The 16,572-nt window shown below is 34.8% G+C and overlaps 1 protein-coding gene across 3 annotated transcripts in view; it reads left to right on the top strand.

Moving 5' to 3' along the window:
- The window catches only part of SYT14 (synaptotagmin 14), an 86,327-nt gene that overhangs the window by 8,209 nt on the left and 61,546 nt on the right, over positions 1 to 16,572 (top strand). For all 3 annotated transcript variants that reach the window (XM_087775091.1, XM_087775090.1, XM_087775089.1), the window contains exon 2: positions 4,002 to 4,049. In XM_087775091.1, the coding sequence (XP_087631217.1) occupies positions 4,002 to 4,049 (48 nt within the window). The remainder of the gene's footprint in view (positions 1 to 4,001; positions 4,050 to 16,572) is intronic.

The following is a 16,572-nucleotide window of genomic DNA, read 5'->3' as shown; positions in this document are numbered from 1 at the left end:
TTGTTGAAGGGATGGAACGCACCCTCACAGAGTTTGTGGGTGACGCCAGACAGGGGAGCAGTCAATATGCTGGAGAGCAGGGCTGCTATCTTTCAGCTCAGCAAGAATGGGCTGAAGGGAACTGCATAAACTTTGACAAGGACAAATGAAAAGTCCAAGCCCATGCAGCACCACAAGTTGGGGACAGACTGGCCAGGAGCAACCCTGCACAAAAGAACATGAGGATCCTGGTGAACAGCAAGTTGAACATGGATCAGCCATGTGCCTCTGCAGCAATGTAGACTGACTCCATATCCAGCTGTGTTAACCCAGTATGAGAGAGACTGACAAACTGGAGAGACTCCAGCAGAGTGCCACTAAGCTGGTGGGGGACTGGAGTACACGGCGCATGAGGAGAGACTTAGGAAATATGTTTGTGTAGTCTGGGGAAACCTGAAGGGGACTCTTATTGCAGCCTTTCACTATATAAGGGGGTCTAAGAAATGGAGATGGGTTCTTCAGGTGCACAGTGAAAGCACATGAGGCAATGGGTGTGAGCTACATCGAGGGAAGTCCTGACAAGCAAGAAGTACTTAGAGTGAGAGGGGTGATACCTTCCCCACCTTCCCATAGGAACTGGTAGTGCCTGGAGAGGTCATGGCATCTCAGTCCCTGCAGAACTTGGTTGGTTGAGGCCCTGAGGAACTCTTTAATTGAGAAAATTAAACTTCGTCAGGTGTTTCAGCTGCCTCTGTAAAACATCTGGCCATTCTGTTTGTGCTAAATGTTTGAATGATTTAGATTGTAAGGCCACTAGGTGGTCCTTCTTGCTCAAGAAAATTCAAATGTTTGTGCAATTCTAAAATTACTTCGTCTTTCGTTATTTCTCATTTTATTTCAGTTGTCTGAAATTATGAAAAGCTCTGTGTCCCCAGATGTTTTTTTTGTATTCTCAGATTGCATTTTGGACAAAGTATTATGTAGTTTTATGTGCAAACTCACTTTAAACTGTTAAATAGGAGTTCATGTTCATAGTCAAGATGAAATAGAATTAATAATAATTTGTATCTAAATCAAACTTAAATTTTAATTAACTATAAAAGTGTGGTGACCTAACACTATATTAAAATCAAATACTTTAAAGTAACGTTTAAAGACTGTAAAATTTAAGAGGGTTATGCCACTGAACCTTTGGGATTTGTGGGCTAACCAACACAAAACTAGTCTTTTCAGACTGAAATGCTAAATTAGCAGTTGACATCTTGCTGTCATGCAAAATGTTTTCGTATTATCAGTTTATTTTCCTTCAATGAATTGGTTATTCAAAGCTGAGAGACTTCTTGGGAGTTGGAAAGACAGAAAATCTTGTGTTCGTTTGTTAATCTGTGGGTAAAAGGAAGATGTCAGTAGTGTATTAGTTCCACAGTTTTGAGGAGCACTAGGGAAAAGAAGAATCTGCCCAGGTCCCTTGAGGATAATATTTCATGTGTTTAATAAATTGGTTAATTTAAAATATAAAAGATGCTTTCTTCAACTTTATTTTCAAAACATGTAGGTCACTTGATGTGTTTTTATTTAACAGTTGATTTCCATCCAAAAGCAGTTTGGAAAAAGAGTAATAGATTAATCACCTGTTAAATAAGAAATATCATTCAGCATTTTCTAACAAAATAGAAAGGAAAAAATTAAAATCCTGAATGAATGCATGTTGAATTGTATATATTTATTATGTAGCCTTGTGGTCAATAAAAAATAACATGAGGATTAATGTAAAGGCTTTATTTAGTGGAACACCATCGTATTTTGGCATCTAAACAATTGAAAAAAGGTATCTTTCTTTAGAAAACAATAGGTACCAATGCAAAATCCAAACCTAAAATTAGTATTTTATGATGAGATTTCAAGCTGGTTGATTTCACTGAGGGCAGTATATAATTAAAATCTAATGCTGCTCACTGTTCTTCTCTCAGTCATTTCTAGGTGAATCTTTATTTTTAACTAACTGTCTAGCATCTGTGTAATGAAAAATTGGGTTTTTTTTCAGTAATTTTTATTTGTTCTTCACTGCTGAATTTAAGTCTATTGGGGGGAAGAAAATCTAGGGAGAATAGTTTCAGTCACTCTTTTAGTTTCTCTTTTTTAGCCTGAAGATGATTGCAATGACTTTAATGTAATCTTCTCCCAAAGTTTGTTTGCTTTTTTAAAATGCCTTGTTGTCATAAAACCAGATTAGTTTTCTTTACTTAGTTTTTGTTATGTTTTCCTTCCAAAATGTTTTCTGAATGAAAATGACATTGTCCAGCTTCTAGAATGCCCTGAAAAGAGGGAGTTGTTATATTGCTGTTTTAAGTGGGTTTTGTAAATGGTGATGACTATACAAAACTCATGGGATCCTCAGACTCATTGGTCCTTGATTTCCCATTCAAGAGTGTCTAAGGCTTGTATTTCGTATTACTGAATTTGAAAAAAGGTATGTTGACATAAAATGAGGATTCTTTTTAATTTCATACCTCAGACCATTTTATTTTAGAAGAGTTATGTTTTACTCCATTTATTTGATCCCTTTTGTCCTTTTTTTCCTCTAATATATGCATTTCCTACAGTTATTTCTTTAAAATGTAAGTTTAACTACAAATACAGGTATCTTCTTGAAACTTTTACAACACCATCTGTTAGTGTTATCAATTATGAGTTTTAAATATTAATTTATATTATATCATAATACCCTGTATTATATGACATAATTCCTTTATTATGGAATGAAGGAGAGCGATGAGTGCTATATAATGTATTTTCACATATTTGAGATTGAAAAAATTTTGTTTTCTAAAGCTTGTTTTAGTGTGTTGTGAAGCGTTTGGAGCCCAGTAGTGATTAATGCGTATGGAATAGATGTTTTGTGAGGTTTTGGAGCTGTCTCTTTTGTATTTTCATGAGATTGCAGAGAACTCATGCAGGGCATGAAAACCTAGGGAGTTCCCTTCAGTTCTGTGTTCATATACATGCAGTCTTTTGTTGTCAGTGGAAAAAGGCTTAGTGAGCATTAGGGTATGGTTAAGATAGGCCATAGCTTGGTGTAGCTTGGAATTTTGAGGTTTGACCGTGGGGCATATCATTCCAAAATGTATTAATTTAAAAGATAAGAGGATCATGAATACCGTAAATGTATTCAATATAAAGTAATCATAATAAAAAATCAACTCTTCTAATAATTTCTAGATACCGTTAAAAGAATCTCTTCAACAGTTTGTAACTGTCCGTTCCGCCTTCTACAAGGCTTAGCACTAGCTTCTTTCATGTCCCATCCCTGTATAACACCTTCCTCTTTCAACATGGTTGGCTGAATGTATTCTCCTTCCTTTGTGGATTCCTTCATTGTCCTCACTAGGTATATTATGTGTTGGTGTTTTGTTCACTAGATGTAATTCTAACATTAAAATGTTTTTTATTAACATGTAAACTAAAGCTTAGTATTTCTAGCAACAGTTTTGTTATTCTCATATAAGTGTCTCAAATTCTCTACAGCTGTTTTTTTAATTAAAAAACTTCTTAAGGAGAAATTCCAGGTAAACCCAGCCCTTAGTAACAGGCTTTCTCTTTTTTGACCGTGGAAGATAATCATAACATTATTTTGGCATTCTATTATGATCCAAATATTTTTGATGTTTTGAGAATTCTTCTGTAGATGGTAGTTTCCTCAGAACAGGAAATTATGTTTTATACCTGGGAAATATTAGTGTGGCTTCAGTTTTAATTTGCTTCTGTTTGTAATTTTATCTGTATAAATTCTATGTGAAAGTCTTCAAACTGCACCGTCATTAGCAATATTAAGCCAAAGGTACGTTTATTGTTTTCTCCAAAGGATATATTGTATAAATTGAAAACTTGTTAAGTCAATCTTTTGCATTTTTATTAAATGACATGATTTTACAGCTTTTTCTTTTACACTGTTTATAAGCCTTATTAAGAAGCCAAATACATTTTATTTGTTAATATTTTCTAATGTATTTTTTTCCACATAGGTGGAGAACGAACTTGCGGTGTACATGAGCTAATCTGCATTAGAAAAGGTAAGCAGTGATTTGTGAAAGTGAACTTCTTAGCTTGTGAATAGTACTGGTGAGAAATCTGCTACCTAATGTTACGATCTTACGTTTTCTGGATCTTAGTGTTGCATCTTTGTGTCGCAAAATCTTTTGGTGCTGACACTGTCAATGAAAAAAAGAAAAAAATAATGAAATGAAATGTGAAATTCCAAAATAAAATTTGATTTTTCACAGAAGGAAAAATGTACTCTTCCAACATTCAGAGTTACACGGAAATTGTTACTGGTGTTCAACTGTGATAGGAGACCACAAAAACTTTGATCTTTGCCTTGTCCAGATATTTGTAGGATGATTTGATTTTTAGTAGTAATAGAATGTTGTGAGGATATTTTAAACAACTGATGTAATGGACTTGGCAATCTCTGCCTGTGTTTTCAGTTGAGATACTAATGACTCAAACTTCTTTGACAACAACTGTATCAGCAATGAAACCAGTAATTGACAGAGCCTGAAACAGAGAGAGGACTCAAGAGAGGACTTTTCTAGGTTTAAAGCTGAGTTACAATGACTGAAGTTGGAGTTTGACAGTACAGCTCAGCTGATGTAACAGCTAGATACAGTTCTGGTTTCTGTCCCTTTTGCCAGCCCTCTGCTCCTTTATGCGGCATTGCTGTTGAATCTGTGTGTTCTGATCTTAAGAACTAAGGACTAAACTAACCTTAACCAAAGAAAAAAAAAGTTTCTTCAAGAATTAGTTCCTTGAATTGACTCACCATCAGATCAGAAGAGTCTCAGTGCTTTCAAAAAGAAAGGAGTAAGAAGGTGTGGTGGGAGAGGAGGCGGGCTGCAAGACTCTTGACAGCAACTAAGTTTTAGACTGGTTCAATGGTATTATCAAACCAGATCACACTTGGTAGGAAGAAATTTTGTTTGGACTCTGAATAGAGCTTAGTTTCCACTGCCTTCAAATACAGGTTTTAGTAAAATCAGGGGGGTTTGGGGAACATTTACTTAGTATCTCCTCAGAATTAAGTCTACTGGTTAAGGTGAAAAATAGCTTTATGGTGACAAGTCATCTTTTCCAAATATCTATTAAAAGAATAATTGAGTGTTGTGTGTGGTTTGACAGTATTGTAATTAAAAAAAATGTTCTGCTTTTTTAAACAGTGAAACATTTCATTCTTGCTTTTTTTTGTTACTTCTTTCTCATTTTGGGGTGGAGGTTACTTCTTCCTTTTTATGTTTTGGTTTTTCTTTTGTTTAGCTTTGTTTTTTAAAAATCTTCTATATTGCTTTCTCTGTTTTTCCATTGATGGGTAAGTTGGCACACACAGTGCTCTGTATTGCTTCTGTAATAGGCTCTGTTTTTCTTTCTGAATTATGAAACTCATTGGAAGTTCAGGAAGCCTACTGATAAAGTTTCAAAATCTATTAATCTTGCTAATCCCTGTTTATTTCAGGGTACTGTAGTGATTTTAAGAAAATTTTTCTGCGTTCTTGGAGGCAGTGCTGTATGGTTTTTAATGTTGTTGCTGCGAAGCTAAATTGAAAATACGTGCTTTTTTTAAGGTTTTATGTTATGTTTGAACATTAGATTCTAAGCTCCATTTGTCACTAATATGATATTATAAACATTTTTTTTTAATAACAGTTTCATGGAACCTGTGTTTTAGCATTGGCGCTTATAAATTAGCCTAGGGATAAGTGTGATTAAAAGAGAAGTATCCTCTTAGTGCCATTTATTCCTGCAATGTGTTGGGTTCCTTTTTTCTTCATATGAGTTTCCATGTGTATTCTAACCTTGTGTACCCCTATGCCCAGCCATGTTACTGACAAATTTCTCCTTGTAGTGTGTGGAGCAGGTGCGTTCTTGTCTGTCCTCTCTCCTTGCTTGAGGTGTACATAAAAAGCAGAAGGTGCTTGCCATTGTACTGCAAATCTTCCAGTCATGTAGTGTTTTGGTTACTTTATCTAAGACTTTACATCATCTGATATGCATTCAAGATGTTTTTATTGCCTGACTAATGGCCAGGCTCTTAAGGATTATTTTATTTGCTAGTTGTCCAAGCCTGCTTCTTTGCCAGGATCAGAGCGCATGCTCAAGATCCATATTCACCTCCTTAGAACAGGAAGGCCTTTCCAAGTTGAGAATTCCTGGCTGCCAGCAGTCTGGAGCTGGTCAAATCAGACCTTCCAGCTCTGTCCTAAATGTTACTGGGGGCTCATTTCAACCTTATACAGGATCGAGTTGAGAAGTTTTGTGGCATAGAGGTCTTCCCCTTCACCGTCTCTTGGCTGTGCCGTGCAAGCCAAGCCTTTTTTGGTCCGTGAGCGCACTGTGGAAGTTTGATGGACAAATTAAGTATTCACATTGACACATAGATAATTCTCTGTAGCCTTGTCTGGTGCTAGGTAAGTTTGCACTGTCCGCCTCTCCTTTTTCATGGATGTCTGTGTGACTGTGGCACCAGAAGAGTACACCCTGGCACCCCTAGCATTCATTCACTCATTTTCATTGAATGCTATGTATGAGGCTTTGAGAGTTGGTGCAGTGTTTGACAGGATGGTTCTGCATTTGCTCTTTGCCTGAAAGCCTCCGATGCTTTCTGCCAGGTAACTGCAACTGCCAGGTGACTGTGGTTAGAGTGCCCCCGTGGAACCTCTGAAAGAAAGATTAGTAGTAAATAGCCAGCGTAAGTAGCTAGAGTTCTTAAAGATGTCCAGTGTATATTTTGTGCTTTGCTTGTCTGTCCATCTTTCTCATAGTCCTTCCAAGTACATTGCTGTTGAGAAGCAACTAATATGATAAACAGCGATGTTCCATCTTATTTGTCCTGTACTGAACAGGGAGAAGGGAAAAGCAAGTAAGCAGGCAAGCGAGCATGTGTCTTCTATGAATAATGCAAAGGAAAACTTTCCAGTTTCAAGTGATGGAGTGTAATTAGAATTTATATGGGGATTATAAGACTTGAAGAACGCCTGTTGCTGGTGATTAATTTTTCTTTCTGGTTAGCAAAGTAACATATTCCTAAATTGTCTATTTTTTGCCTGCCCATTCATTTTTGCTAGAAAAATAGGAACCTTGGGGTATCAGATGATGAAGTGTGGAAAGGGACCAGAAAGGTCTGCAAGGCTATGTGTGACCACACCATTTAGCTCAAATTATTTAATGAAAACTTCTTATCTATACATGAAGGCATAACTGTAAAAACAAAACCCAAAGCTTAAGAAGGAAATGTCTGCTCTAAGAATATTCAGCTGTTACAATGAAAATAATTTGAAACATCACTTTTTTTTTTTAAGTTTTGCATTTCTCAAATTAGCCAAAGCCGTGGAGGGTTTTTTTTTACATTCATTATCTTCAATTTCTTAGGTACTCTAGGCTTCAGTACTGGGACTGCAAACAGTTGCGTTTTCATTTAAAACCGTTGCATTTTTATTCAAAAGCATCATTAAAGCATCTTTGATGTTAACAATGCTTCCACTGAAATAAATAAAGCTACTTTGGTTTGTAGATTTATTCTTAGCTTTCTAAGGCTCAAAGATCTGCAAGTACCAGTTGTAATGTTTATTGAATATCTGAGATTATCTGAATTCTAGTGTAGATATGATACCAATACAGTATCAGTACAGAACTCAGATTTGCTAACCAAAGGTGTAGCAGTTATCTAGCACAGGGCCTGCTCCCATGTCACATAATGTTGTTACAGCTTCATAGTTGCCCGAGGTAGACTGTGGTGGGTCTATTTCTAGTCTGCACCAGAAGGATTACAGTGCTTTTATCGTGTTTTGCTTGTTCAGTTTCCTTTTAGCAGATTCATACGTTTTTGAGAAGAATCTGCAAAGAGCTGATCAGGAGTAAGAAGACTGATAGGGTTTTTCTGGAAAGCCTTAAAATCTAATTTGTATGTATTTTTAAATAGAGGCTTCTTCTAAATGTGTAAATATGGGAGGAGTGTCCTGAAAATGTGCCTATTTTGTGGCTGTTATGTAACATCTAATAGCTGCAAAATACAGAACAAGTCAATTTCCAGCTATAGAGAAGAACTTTTGAGAAGTATGATCAGTTATTACAGAAGTTTGGTAATACAGCACTGACATTTGTGACTCCTGTGTTTAACATAGCTAAGTCGTTGAACTGTTTGTGGCGTTTTGTATTTACACATTGTTGAACTCTGGAAATTGGAAAAAGGAAAAAGATATTTTAGCTTTTATTATAAATGAACTTCTTGTTTACTTCTGTTATTTAGTGCCAGCTTATTTTATGCACACACACACATTCAAATTCTTACTTCTTGTCTGACAATACTAATTGAAGACTTGGCTAAGGAAAGAGTCCTGCTTAGTTTAGTTAGTAGTGCCTGAGTCATTTCATTCAGTCACTTAGGGATCTTGACAGCAGAAGGAGGTGACAGGGTTTTTCTGAAATTAAGCAGTTAAAGGTTTGCCTTTTTGCTGGCTATTCTCCTAACACAGAGATGTTTTTGAGAGAGTCATGAGAGTCATAAGTTGTTCCCTTGGTTATTTGCTATGGACATAAAAGAATTTAGGGAACTTAAGGTCAGACCAGAAAGATTTATCTTTCTTTGGCTGTGTAGTGCACTGTAGCGAGGCTGCTAGTCTAACTTGGAATTGACTGCTGTTAGATGTACTTATATTTTAATTAAGGCTGTTTTCAGGTTCTGTTTGTACAGACGAGACAGACTTGTGATGAGTGTTTACGATATTGAGCTGTAACTGAAGAAAAGCCCTCGTTAATGTATTCTGATATGTATAATACTCACTGTACGACACGAAAATGACATTAAAAAGAGAAAATGCATGGCCATATTATTTTTAGGTCTCTTTCACCTTTCATTGTTCATTTGTGTATTTTTGAAGTAATGCAAAGTGATACTTCTAACTCAGCAATGTATTTTGTATTTAATTCATGGAAATGTAGATTGAGTATCTGAGTAAGGTCTGAGTTGTGCAGATTTTTAGAAATTATTTTTAAGCCCTTTTTTCTTTTGCAAGATGTTTTTTTCTTTCTGTTGTTGTGGCAGTCTCAAAAACAAAAACACCTTTGTGACTAATAATGGAACAGAAGTACTCTTTAATATGCAAAAGAAAGAAGTTGCAAAAAGACAGTGTCTTTGGCTGACAATGAAAAATGTCATTTTTAATAATAATTTTGGAAAGATAAGAAGGTATGAATTTTTGTTTTGTCAGAAGTATATTTTAATTAGAACTATGTCCTCTTTAATGTTCTGGTCAACTTTCCTTATCCATTTGCATGTATGTGAATGTTAAGTTGCCAACTGCATTTAATTCAAATGGAAAAATGTCATATTTATTCATGAGTTTCATTTTACAAGTAGAAACATTGTTTTATTGAAAGTCAGCTGCGTCTGATATTCAAGTTATATTACAGTTTTTATGATAGTCTACACTAAGTAAGTGCCTCTGAAAAAGAAACAAAATAATCTTTCCCCTTTCCCTCTGCTGTCATCCAGTTGGTAGAACTTCTTGTTCTTCATCAAGAGAAAGGTGATACCACAGATGGTAGCGAATGTCTTAATATTAGGTAACCTCATATTAATGTAAAACGTTATAAACATATGTTGTTTCTACTCATTTAAGGGTTCAGATGTGGACAGTACAAAGTAAAGTGCGTTTTCTCTTCTTACAGAGATAGGAATAAAAACTCTTCTTTAAAAAGTATATACAATTAAAGCTACTTTTATAGTATATACAATTAAAGCTACTTTTATAATATATGCAAAAAATAGTAATTAATCTGTTCATAATTGTACACTAGTTAATTTTAAATAGAAAAATACATATTTTTTTCCAGGCTAGAAGTTTCACGTCCTTCATCCCATGAATAGTAAACTTAATAGATCTGGGAGATATTATAAAAGTATGGCTACATATTAAAAAAACAAAAGTAATAATGTTAGAATTAACAACACCAGAATATATGCTAAATTTTGTACTGTATTGGAAAGCTAATCTGTATTTATACATTTTGCACTAGAGAAAATTTAATATGAAGTAAATATTTTTCTTTGAAGTTATTGATGCCCACACAGGAAGCCAAGTTATGTTTCTGTGTGTTCTCCTCTGTTTGGAGTCTTCTGGAAAGCAGCATCTACTGGGGTCACTTAACTCCAACTATGACACTACCTTTTCTTACGTAGCAAGTTTTGCGTGTAAGAACTTTGCTATATCCAAACCCTGGCATTTCTTCACTTAAAATGTTCATATAATCATTTTTACTGCATAGTACTTTGCTATGTATCCTAGTTAATCACCGTGCTATTCAGAAATCTAGATCCTGGATTGTCTCACGCTTTGTTGTTAATTGTAGTGGCTGATAGGAAAAATGTGGTTTTAAAAGATTTTTATTACATAGATTTTTTTCCCAGTAATGCAGAGCTACTTTGTAGTAGCTGTGAACTTTTAAACCACAAGCCTCTAGACCCCTGCAGGTCTTTAATACTTTTGCACCGGGAGTATTATTTGGGAGTGCCATTAAAAATCTATAATCACTGCTGTTCTCTTACCCACTGTGTGAAGAATACAGTAGTGTAATATGCTATCTAATTGCAACAGATTATTGGGATTTGGAGATAATCAAGATGATTCCATGATCTATGTCTATTCCAAGTAGCAATGTGATGTTTCCTTTGCTGTTTCTTTTCAGAGATTTCTGTTGTGAGATACTACTTAATAGGAGATTAATTCCATATTAGAGAGAAAAGACGTTGAGGGACTGGTAAATCAGCAGGGGTGGCAGGCTGACAACTTCTTCAGCCTATAAGGATTTAGGAATTAAAAGATTTTTGTCAAAAATTTAAATCTCTGTCTCAGAGTATGGCTTCTGTTATTCCCAAATTCTTTCTTAGATCAGCGATGTTTTGGAGCCAGTGTCCTCTTTCTCCTATAATTAAATTTATCACCAAAAGACAGTTTCAGCATGGTATTTTAAAAGAAAGGGAAAGGAATACTGTAAATGACAAACTGCAGAGGCAGTACTAGAGTTGATACAAGTATTTTTGTGCAGTTATGTATGTGATTAGTTAACTCGCTGAACCAAGACCTTTTCAATACAAACTATAATTTATGATGTATATTAAACTCTATTTGATGTAAATATTTAGTCAAGTAATTTAATTGCTCATAATAAAATTAAATAAATCGATTTTTTAAAATTAAAATACATTCTAGACTTTCTTCCTGTGTGAAGGAAGTCCTGGAACCTAGATGTTAAAATCTATTTTTTCTTATTAGTCCTTGTAATTAGATGTTCAGAAAACAAGGGGGAAAGGAAGTCCTGATTTACCTCTGTAGCAGTGCAGATTATCCCTCAGCCAGTGTGAAGTGACATAAACCCAATGATGAAAAAAGTCACTATTATTCCTTATAACTTTCCACTGGAATAAAAGTGCTGCTGGAGTTAGACCAGTGTAGCTGTTGTGATACAGTAATTCCAGTAAACCTTTTCGTGTAAACAGGCACATTTACTTTTTACTTAATGCTAAGTGTATGACATTTTTTATAAATTAACCTTTAAATCGCATCATGTATCACTTCAGGTAATGTAAGTTTTCTGTTTTCCCCAGTATTACTTGGAAAGGTTTATAAATAGAATTTTTAAAGGGCATTGTTATTCCAAATAGAAAGTTAAATAAGCACTTTTATCCTGATTTCATTCTGTCAGTCTTTCAAAACTTCTGCAGAAGAAAGGCAAAATGCAAGTTTGAATTGAAGGGGGCAGCATCTTTATACAGAAAAGTTTCATTTTTAATGTTACCTAAATGTAGCTAAAAAATGAAAAACATTAATAGATGAGATTTAATTGCATGCTTTAAGTTGAGCTAAAATACTTTTCCTGATGCTTGTTTTGGCAAAACATAAAAGAAATGGGCAAATCTGTAGAAAGGAATTACATAGTTCCAATGTTTTATTTGAGAGAAGGAAGAAAGATGAATACAAAATAAACCAGGAAGCATAGGAAATATGTTTGGAATTTTGTCTTTTGAGACATTTAATAAAATGTTTAGAGGGAATTCTGAGTTCATTGTCTGTCATTGATTTTTAGCAGAAGCTTCAGCTAGTCAATTTTTGTGGTGAAGTTGCTTCCATTTTTTATACGGGAAAGTATTCTGACAGTAATGTCAGCTGCCACATTGAGTTTATCTTGTTTGTGAAACAGTGCAGGTAGTCAAGAATTTAATTTTTTAAGTCACCTAACACAACACTGGATAAAATACTGCCCCCAGTAGGTGTAGCATTTTGTCTAGGTTAACTAGGTTCTATTCACTTGCAATTGCTTCTTCAACTACCCCAGCAAACGGGAAGATAATAATTCTTGTGAAGCTTTGTGTATTGAGTTTACTTTGTCAAATAAAAGCTGTTTAGAAAAGAGCACAAAATTTTAGGTAGCCTTTGAGTTCAGTTCTAGAGAAGAGACCATCCTATGTAATTAGTCATAAAAGAAAAAAAATATTTACACGTAAACGGACACATACAAAAGTACAGTTCTTATTCCTGTGGAGTAATCAGTCAGACCAAAGTATTTGACTTCCGAGCTGACTCTGAGGTGTAGAGGGTTTTGTTAGTTTGTTTTTTTCCATTATGACATGAGTTGTCTGTGAGAAATAAATATGTGCTGTTTGGAGATAAATAATTCAAGCATGGAGAAAAGGCAATCAAGGCATGAATCTTATTTTGTGGTTCAGTAACCTGTTCAGCTTTCTGAAAATATGTTAATGTCTCATGCAAGTCAGAAAGTTGGTATGAAGTGACAAGGAGCAGTGAATAGCATTTGAAGGAAAATATTTTTGAGCTGGACAGCGCAGGTTATTTTCATGTAATGTCAAGATGTAATGGTGTAAAATACAAAACAACAGTCCTGTTTCTTTAAAAGAATTTGAAAGGCTAAAATATCTTAGATCAAGTTGTAAAAAAAATAAGACAAATAGAACAGGTTATAAACTAAAAACAAGCTTACATTTTTCGTTTCAAATGCTTTCGTGTTAGGATCTTAAAGCTAATTGAGTTTCTTTGGATCAAACCCCTAGTTACTTAATTTGTGCACAGAAGGGATAGTATTGCATTTGTAAATGAATAATTAAAACATCACTAAGATAACCATGTGGCTATGTACCTTACTAGCTAAGTGAGCGGTCTGATGTGGAGTATGAGAGCTCCAAAAATAATTGACCGGATATTAAATATAATTAGGGGGGAGAGTAGATACATATTAAAAACATAAAATGCTTTTAAATTTAATATTAAAAACATTAAATGCTTTTTAATATGTCTGAGGATTTTTGTTGGTTTGGTGATGCTTAAAGATGCCATTATTTTGTGGAGAGTTTGAAACATCTTTTGGAAAAGAAAAATTGTTTACTAACAGGGAAGTTGTTATTTGAGCAAGAGATGCTGATTTGATACTTAAGATGAAGAGATGGTAAGTTTCTGTGTTCTAATAATTCTAGTGATGATGACAATACAAGTGAATTAAAGTGATGTTAATGTAGTACTTCTGTAATGAGTATAACTTTCTATGCCGTTTCCATAGCCAGCAATTCAATTAGTCTTAACTTTGTAGTAAAACGTTTGTTCTTTTAGTATTTTTATAACTGTTATATTATGAATTTCAAGTATCCATTGTTGTTTTCCTTAAGAACTGAGGATAATTATGAAGTTTATAAAAACAGGGCATTTGAATTTGAAATATGACTATGAGAAAGTATTGCCTTTCTGCTGGTTTGTGATTGTAGAAGAAAGCACTGGGAACATCTGAGAGTTTTTAAAATGCTTTTCGTGGTACAATTAATGCCCAAGCCAATCAGAATTTATGACAATGTGTTTTAAATCAAAATAAATCTGGTGCTGAATGTGGCACAGATATATTTTATATGCAAAAAAATATCTTTTTTTTTTTTTTTTTTTTTTTTCTCCTGTCTACAAAGTATAACTGCTTGACACTTCAACTCTGGGAAACTAATTGAAGGATTAATGTGATGTATAAAACCTTTATTCATAGATGGGAATCTGCAGACATTTACATGTGGAAAATTGAACTACAGTTTTATTTGGGTTTTTTTTCTGGCTTTATAATGGTAATACATTAAAGGATTTTAACTTGATAATATACTTAATCTGTGAACAAGCATTCTAAGATTCTTTACATGGTTGCAAATTGATACGGAAATATAATTTTCAAGTCCTGTGTTCACACTGAATTACATAAATAATTAATTAGTCCTGCTGCAGCTAAAGTTTCATTCTTTTTGTAAGGTATCAGCCAATGTTTTCTTTCACTCCAGAAAGATGTCATCAGATACTGTGTTTCCATAGAGAACTATACAGTTGCATATAGTGCCTTTTTTAACTAATTAGTATCCAGGAAGTACGTGAGAAAAACCCCAAAGTATTGTGTTTTTCAAGTTACTTTTAGGTTGTGGTTAACTTCCTTAACCACATATTTTGATGAATCAAAGCAGCTTTGATTGCCGAACAACATAAGCATAAGTAAAAAATTTAAACCCATGGTTTTAAAAGATCAAATGTGAAATACTTGAAAGTGCACTTTTCTCTGAAGATGTTGTACAGTTAATCTATCCTATTAAAAGAAAACATTCACTGTCCTTTATTGTGAATCATGGAATGATTGGAATTCAGTTCAATCTCCTGCTCGAAGCAGTGTTGACACTGAAGTCAGGCAAAGTTGCTTAGGACAGCCTGCTCCAATAATAAAGCAGTTATCCTCATCGATAAATTTCTGTAGTCCCATTATCTTTGTCTGTCTAGTCTTCCTAATCTGTCTTCTTTTTCTGCCTTCTTTTCACTTACCAACTTGTTCTGTGTACTCCATCCCAATGTTACACCTTGTTCGTAATTCATGCTTCCCATTTCCTCACTGGACATCATTAACTTGTGCCTAATTGCCACCTTTCATTTCACTCTCACTTCTGTTGGTCCCTGTGTCCTGGTGAATCGCGGTTTCTTCTTCCTGCCATTTCTCCCACTGCCTCTGTGTTTGATAGGTGTTAAAACTGGAAGTTATTGAAGAATTTTTGATTTTCTGCTCTTGTCCCAGTCTCTAGTCTCGTTTGGGTCAGGATCAATAATTCAAATAAAACTGGATATTGTTCCAATAGCCCCAGACATTCTCAGCTATCCATATGCAGTCTTGGGAGGGGAGGGAGCATGCCTACTGCCAGCAGAACCTTGGAAATTTCGTCTGTTAAACTTTGAGGTCAGAAATGAATATGCACAAACTGAGGCTTTTGCAAATCTCAGAGCTTTCCCATATTTAGGAAGATTCCATGAAAATGGTAAATGGACACCTGACAAATGATAAATGGACGCCTGACAAATGCCAAATTTTCCTTGCTCTAAATCAGGGAACACCAGGACTTTAAAAAAAAAAAAAAAATTAGTCACCACTACAGTGATAGTTTTTTCTCTTCAGCTCATTCTTGCTCACAGCTTAACTATTTTTTTTGGAACTTAAAAACAAACAAAAACCCTTCAGTGTGAGGCAGAGTTGCCATAAACTTCAGCTATAACTAGTGATTTTAATTAAATTATGAACAACTCCAAACAGACTTCTGAAAGGAATATCAGGTCATCTTCGTATGATGTGCAACCAAGATCTTTTGTGAACAAAGGGATTTTTTTTTTCCTATTTGCTCATGGTAATGAAAATGTTTAAAAAGTTTCAGCTTCCTTTCCTCTCTGATCCAGAATATAATTCCACTTTTCTCACCTTGTTGCTCTGCTTGATGCAGCAGGACATGTCATCCTGAGGGACTGATGGGGAACTCTGTAACTCTGTGCATCTTTGTATTTCTGTTGTACTGTCTGAAATTGAAAATACCATATGCCTGCTCCTCCCTGTTGCACTGTCTGTTTTATTCTGGCCCTATTAGCAGTTACACTGTGTTCTTATATTTCTTGTTCTTTCTTGGACTTCAGTGGGTTGGAAAGTGAAGGTCAGATTTTGAAGGTTTCCAATTATTTCTAGCTTTGCCTTCATTTCTTCAGAAGACAATGTTCCCAACAGTTGAGAGTTGCTCGTGTTTTTCCTAACTTTTCTGGTATGATCTAATAAAACAAGAAAAAATTTTACTCAGGTTTGATATTGACTAAGTAGAGGTTCTAGTCTAATTGCGTGTTCCCTTCCATCCTTTTGGGACTTCTTTGGTTGCCATTCTGGTATTTCTTTAGTAATTTTGTCAGGATGGGTGGTTCAAAGTTATTGGCAGGTTCTTTTTCATGTGAAAATTTTCAGACTTCTAGGCACAATGTTACGTGGTCTCTTCTGGTCAGAAGTAAAAAGTGAAGCAAAAATAATTTTCATAGTTTCAGATAGGTGTGGATGTCCAGCTCAAAATAAAAGTGCAAATCTGACCAATTCCTTTTAGATGGTGGAAGGTGCATTTCTTTTGATCTTTCTTTTCTGGTTTTTAAAACACACCTGTGTAATTATTTAAGAACAGCACCACAAACACAAATGTTCCCTGTCATCCCGCAAGACAAACTGAGG

The sequence above is a fragment of the Nipponia nippon genome, unplaced genomic scaffold, assembly GCF_047370975.1.
Source record: "Nipponia nippon isolate SJK-2023a ecotype South Korea unplaced genomic scaffold, ASM4737097v1 scaffold_4, whole genome shotgun sequence".
NCBI classification, from domain to species: domain Eukaryota; kingdom Metazoa; phylum Chordata; class Aves; order Pelecaniformes; family Threskiornithidae; genus Nipponia; species Nipponia nippon.
This window is presented reverse-complemented; position numbering and strand designations above follow the sequence as displayed.